Below are 5,474 nucleotides of genomic sequence, written 5' to 3'. Positions count from 1 at the left end.
GGTTGAAGCCCTGGTGACCCAACACATTTGTGCTACTTTCTTTTTTGTGTGTAACTCACTGCTTATGGCATCAGAATGTCATGAGGAGACACATGCTTCAATTGAAAGCTGAATTTCTCTACACGCGAAGCAGGCAGTTGGAGTCTCTGCCACATAAGTCGGGTCAATATTTGACGCCTTGGGGCTCAGAATGCATAGGGTGAATGGGCGGCTTAAGGTCCTCAAACATTTGTGGCACTTCAACAATTTTAATAGACTTAGATGAGAGGTTAGAAGAAAAGAGCTGTGACTAAAGGGAGGATGGCCGCGCAAGGTGGAGAATAGCTGACCAAACAGGTGGCTTTACTCCAAAATTCTAAAGGACAACGTTCGGTTACATCTTCAAATTCTCCTATTACTCTGATTTATCTGTGAACAGTAAGGGAGAAAGAAGCTATTTAATTGGGCGGCAGACTGCGGTACTTTTCTGGGCCCCTGCTGTAGAAAACAAAGGAAGGGGGCTATTTATTTCCTTCCTGTTCAGATGATTTTTTTTTTTTCAGACTTTGACATACAGTACATGAATTGAACGCACAAGTACTGCTTTTCAAACAAAAAATTGCAGTCATAAAGTAGTAAAACTTCCACTTTAAGTTTTCCTGCCACAGCACTTTGAGTGCATTACCACTTGTTTTCTTTATCAAAACTTATTCAAGAGAGGTTTCATCAACATGATATGAAGATATATTCATTTCAGGATCATTTTCATATATATCAAGTTCCTCCCCTTGTTCAACCGCATAGTTTCATTATGGCGAGTTATATAAAAGGGATGGGATAGAGTGCGGTATGTCTTTATTTTGGAGATATATTGGTGGAACTCCTTGTGCAAAAGATTTTGGCTTTGAGTTTAAAAGATTAAATAAAAGGACACTCTGTATAGAGTCCTTTTTATGTGGTGAGAATGGTGAATCACATCCAGGGAGCAACAGGGTCTGATCGAATCATCCCAGTTAAAAGGTCTGCTAGATTCCTAAATGGCTTGAGAGCCGCACAGAAGGGAAGTAAACTGAAGACCTTGTGAAATAAACAAATGCAAATGAGGCCAGCGTAGGCTCTCTAACTACTGATTTGTCAGAAGATCAATAGAGGGATTTTCTGTCACGAGAACCTCACTGATTTCATTCCTTTCCCGGTTTCCCGGGTCTTCATCTGCACCCTCTTCTGCTTCTGCTTTCTGGATCACTTTGACCTGCGAGAGAGGCGACGCAGACGCTTGGAGGGCTCCTCATCACAGAGGGTTTATCCCGGGTCTCAAAAGAAAAGCAGCCTGAGAAAATAGGATATCAGCAGCAGACACAATGTGAAAAGAAGAGCACGATGTGGGGGGAAGAATTGAGGAAACGTGGAATGGAGAGAGAGAAGTTCTGCTTTCAGCGGAGCTAAAGAGGCCGCCTTTTCTCCACCCCTTGAAAAGTATTCAGTCTCTCTCTCTCTCTCTCTTTCTTTCCTCTCCTCTCTCTCTCTCTCCCTCTCCCTCTCTCTGCAGCTGTGGTCTGTGAGCGTCACCTCCTCACAGCAAGTGCCTTTACTTGAGCAAGAGAGGAGGACGGAAGAGGAGTGAGGCTGCGGGGCAGAGACTGAATCTCTAGGGTGATCGCGAACGCACCTCTGACTTTGGTTGATAAGTGCAGCAAGGCAGTCAGGGTTGGGGAATCTGCCGGCGGGGGGGAGGCAGCGAGGGATCCAGAGGAGAGCCGTGGATGCTGGTGTCCCTGGCAAGTAGCCGACCGAGCAGGAGACAGATAACAGAGCTGCAGCCGGGATCTCGCTGGGGGGGGGCTGCATTTTACGGTGACAACGAAGCGTGGAGACAAGAAAGGAAGGACGCTGACACTTTTGCTGTGCGGTACTTGTGTGGCAGAGAGAGAAAGCAGTGTTGCCTTTTTTTTTCCCCTCGTGGATGTTAAATGACGGAGAACTTTTGAAGAAGGATTCATCATGTTGACAACAAGACCTTTCCACTTCTTCATTTGAAGTTGCTGGATTTACGCCCTCAACACAGACTCGCCCCGGTCTCGCGAGCGGTAAGATGCCGTCTCCAGATTCAGAATGAGCAGTAAGTGGATTATGCCGGCAGTGTTCTGGGATTCTTTTTTGCTTGAATAAGAAAATCCACGACTGCTGGATGTGCTACTGAAGAGCGAAGAGGGGATCTCTGGCTTTTGCTTCTTGTGTGGATTACAGATGGGCTTTGTGGTTCTTTTGTGCCGTCATGGATGGCTGCTCCCTGCTCGATATTAGGAGCAAGTGCAAACAGGAGCAGAAGTGAGTATTTTTGGTCACATTTCTTATACGATAATTACATTGTAGTAGCAAGTTTGTCTGTCAAACTTGAATTATTGTTTCTTCAGTTGTATTTTTTCATGACTGACTGCAGCGCTGAGTATAATTTATTAAGAGGTGATGTCTACCTGACAGGTGGTTGTGGCTCAAAGATTGATTGAAGTGATCGGTGCGAATCCCCTAAATGCCTCTGGGATTCTTGCCAAACTTGAGGAAATGGAAGACACTATTTAGAAGCACTTGCTGATCAACACCTTCACCCGGCAAGCTGACGACCCTCCGCGCCCCCAGCAGAAACACCCCTCCTCCTCCTCCTCCTCCTCCACCCCCGCAGGCAAGGATGGTCCCCCCACCTCCCACCAACAAGCCCCACGTGTGCCTGTCCACCATCCTGATCATGAGCAGCATGGCGCTGATCGACGCCTACCTGGTGGAGCAGAACCACGGGCCACGGAAGATTGGCATCTGCATCATGGTGATGGTGGGAGACATCTGCTTTCTGATCGTGTTGCGATATGTGGCGGTGTGGGTGGGCGCCGAGGTTCGAACAGCCAAAAGGGGCTACGCCATGATCCTTTGGTTCCTCTACATTTTTGTGCTGGAGATCAAGGTCTACTTTGTGTATCAAAACTACAAGGCAGACAGAAAGAGCCTTGACGCCTTGGCGAGGAAGGCTTTGACTTTGCTGCTTTCCATTTGCATTCCAGTCTTGTTTGTGGTGCTGGTGGCCATAGACCACATGGAGTATGTCCGTGCTTTTAAGAAACGAGAAGAGATCCGCAATCGCCTTTTTTGGGTGGTGGTGGATTTACTGGACATACTGGACATCCAGGCCAACCTGTGGGAGCCCCAGAAGAAGGGTCTTCCTCTGTGGGCAGAGGGTCTGATGTTCTTCTACTGCTACATCTTGCTCCTCGTGCTGCCCTGCGTGTCACTCAGCGAGATCAGCATGCAGGGCATCAACATCGTGCCGCACAAAATGCTCCTCTACCCCATTCTGAGCTTGGTGACCATCAACGTCATCACACTTTTCATCCGCGGAGGCAACATGATCTTCTACAGGGACGCCAGGGTGTCTGGGATTCTGATAGGCAAGAACATCCTGGCAATCATCATAAAGACCTGCAGCTTCGTGCAGTACAGGAGACAGTTGCAGAACGCTCCTCCTGCATTCGGAGTCGAGCTGCAGAAGAACTCGGTGGCTCACGCTCGCCCAAACCCCACCCCTCCCCAAGTGGTGATACAGGACCAGACAGCTCTGCCTGAGGTGACGACATGCGAGCACACATGACAGAATGGTGAGGTGACGCCTCGGGACATGACTCAAAACCACCCTCAGGATGCTGACGGGACACATTCCCCCACAGAGAACTCCTGTGCAACGGAGCCCCCATTCCTATCATGGTGCAAAAACACATCTGTTGTGGTTCTCCGATTACTTTCTCATCTGTGAATCCAGCCACCTGTGTATCTTTTCTAATTGTAACGATCAAAGAAAAGGCAAGATGAGAGTATATATTTTTCAACTGTGTGTGTTGCATTTTAATCACAAGGGTCGGTGTGCTATTGTGTGTATTTCCGTTGCTTGAGTGTACTTTAGTCGTCGAAGGCTTTACCGGACCGAAAGTAACCAGCCAGAGAATTGAAGAAAATTACTGTTGAAGACGTGTGTTTTATATGTCATTCTTTGATAATGTATTGTGTACAAGATAAAAGAGATCAATTATTATTCTGGCTTTGGCATTTTTGTATGAAAGAAACGTGGATTGCACTATAATTAAAGTATTTTCTCACATTATCTGTACTTTATTATCAATAAATACGTTCATTGAGCAAGCCTCATAGGACCCTCAACAGTTGTAACTTATGGTTTTCGAGTTCCTTGTTACACATGTTAGAAGCACCTGCTGCAGAAGTTCTAAAACTCTGGGCAGCCAGAGCTCCGCCCCCATTTATTATTGTTGCTGTTACATAGTCAATTCTACCCAGTCAATATCTAAAAGCACGGTTTTTCTTGCTTTGTACGAGAAGGGAGCAAAGCCCTGCCTTTTCTTTGTGTTTAAATATGTTTCAAAGGTGTCAATGAAAGATTACAAAGAGATATAAAAGGTCCGTGCCTCAGTCGACAGTCGGCACCAGCACAGACAGAGGCAGCGCTGTATTACACTGTTATTTTACTACATTATTTCACGTGATTAATCCACTTCACTGACAGCTTTGGCGCTGCCTTCCACTCTGCCAGTTACTGCTTCTCCGCGGTGCTGTCACCCACTCTCAACTCCAGACATATTTCAGGCCACGGATTGTCCACCCCCAATTTTTCCTCACTGTCCTTCCACTCTCTATATGGTGCTGAAGGTGTACGTCTTCCACTCTGCACGGCTCCACACTGCCATAGCAACACATTCTCACTCCTAAGGAGAATCATATTGATGGTCGCCGAGTGGATTTTTGTGCCCAAGAGACGTAGCATTCACCCTTCCACGTTCGTTGCATTGACGCATTACACTCTCAATTGAATCAAAGGTTTCCCTTTGGATGCATTTCCTGATGCAGTCAATAGATTAGCCAATACATAAGAATGTGGTTGGGTCAAGGGCGAAGCCATGGGGTGGCGCTCCTCAAGGCTCTGCTCTTCAAAGGTAATTTCATTGTCATTTGGTATATACAGACTCTTATGTGTGACATCACAGAAGAGCTGACATAACATTTGATCCAGCTAAAATGGTGATATGTAAACATGCAACAGGGAAGACTGACTGCTATACAGGGTGGTCCTCTGATGCCTTTCCTTTAAAGGTTCCACCTCATGGTGCGACGGTTCTAGTCATCTCCACAGTGTGTTAATAAATTTTATTCAGATATTTTTGCATTGTCCGATATATTTTTTTTTAAAAGCACACCAAGTGGCCCCATTATTTGTTTTGATAGTTCAAGGTAAGATGACTTTAATTCAAAAGGTAAACTCTATTGTGACTATTTCAGTGATGTTGTATCATTCTTTAGCCTCAGTCACGAGACCGGAAGTAATAGAAATGAATGGGGACATCTTTAGAGTCTGTTAATGCAAACAAACTGAAACAGCGACACGTTAGTCGAGTCCACAGCATTGCCACAGTGGACTCCATATTTTGGGGGTCAGGCATTTT

The 5,474-nt window shown here is 46.1% G+C and overlaps 1 protein-coding gene across 1 annotated transcript; it reads left to right on the top strand.

Annotated features, from left to right (window-relative positions):
- The first annotated feature begins 1,593 nt into the window (after positions 1-1,593).
- On the top strand, positions 1,594-4,322 carry LOC128764905 (transmembrane protein 121). The gene is made up of 2 exons (XM_053875178.1): positions 1,594-2,307; positions 2,461-4,322. Exon 2 carries the CDS (start codon positions 2,666-2,668, stop codon positions 3,614-3,616), a length of 951 nt encoding a protein of 316 aa, XP_053731153.1. The 5' UTR covers positions 1,594-2,307; positions 2,461-2,665; the 3' UTR covers positions 3,617-4,322.
- The last annotated feature ends 1,152 nt before the right edge of the window (positions 4,323-5,474 follow it).

This window comes from Synchiropus splendidus, chromosome 9, assembly GCF_027744825.2.
Source record: "Synchiropus splendidus isolate RoL2022-P1 chromosome 9, RoL_Sspl_1.0, whole genome shotgun sequence".
Lineage (NCBI taxonomy): Eukaryota > Metazoa > Chordata > Actinopteri > Syngnathiformes > Callionymidae > Synchiropus > Synchiropus splendidus.
Note: the sequence above shows the minus strand (reverse complement) of the source record. Positions and strands in the feature narration are given on the sequence as shown.

Bases quoted from the DNA above. Each gene is read 5' to 3' on its own strand.
- LOC128764905 (XM_053875178.1), top strand. From the start codon at position 2,666: ATGGTCCCCCCACCTCCCACCAACAAGCCCCACGTGTGCCTGTCCACC.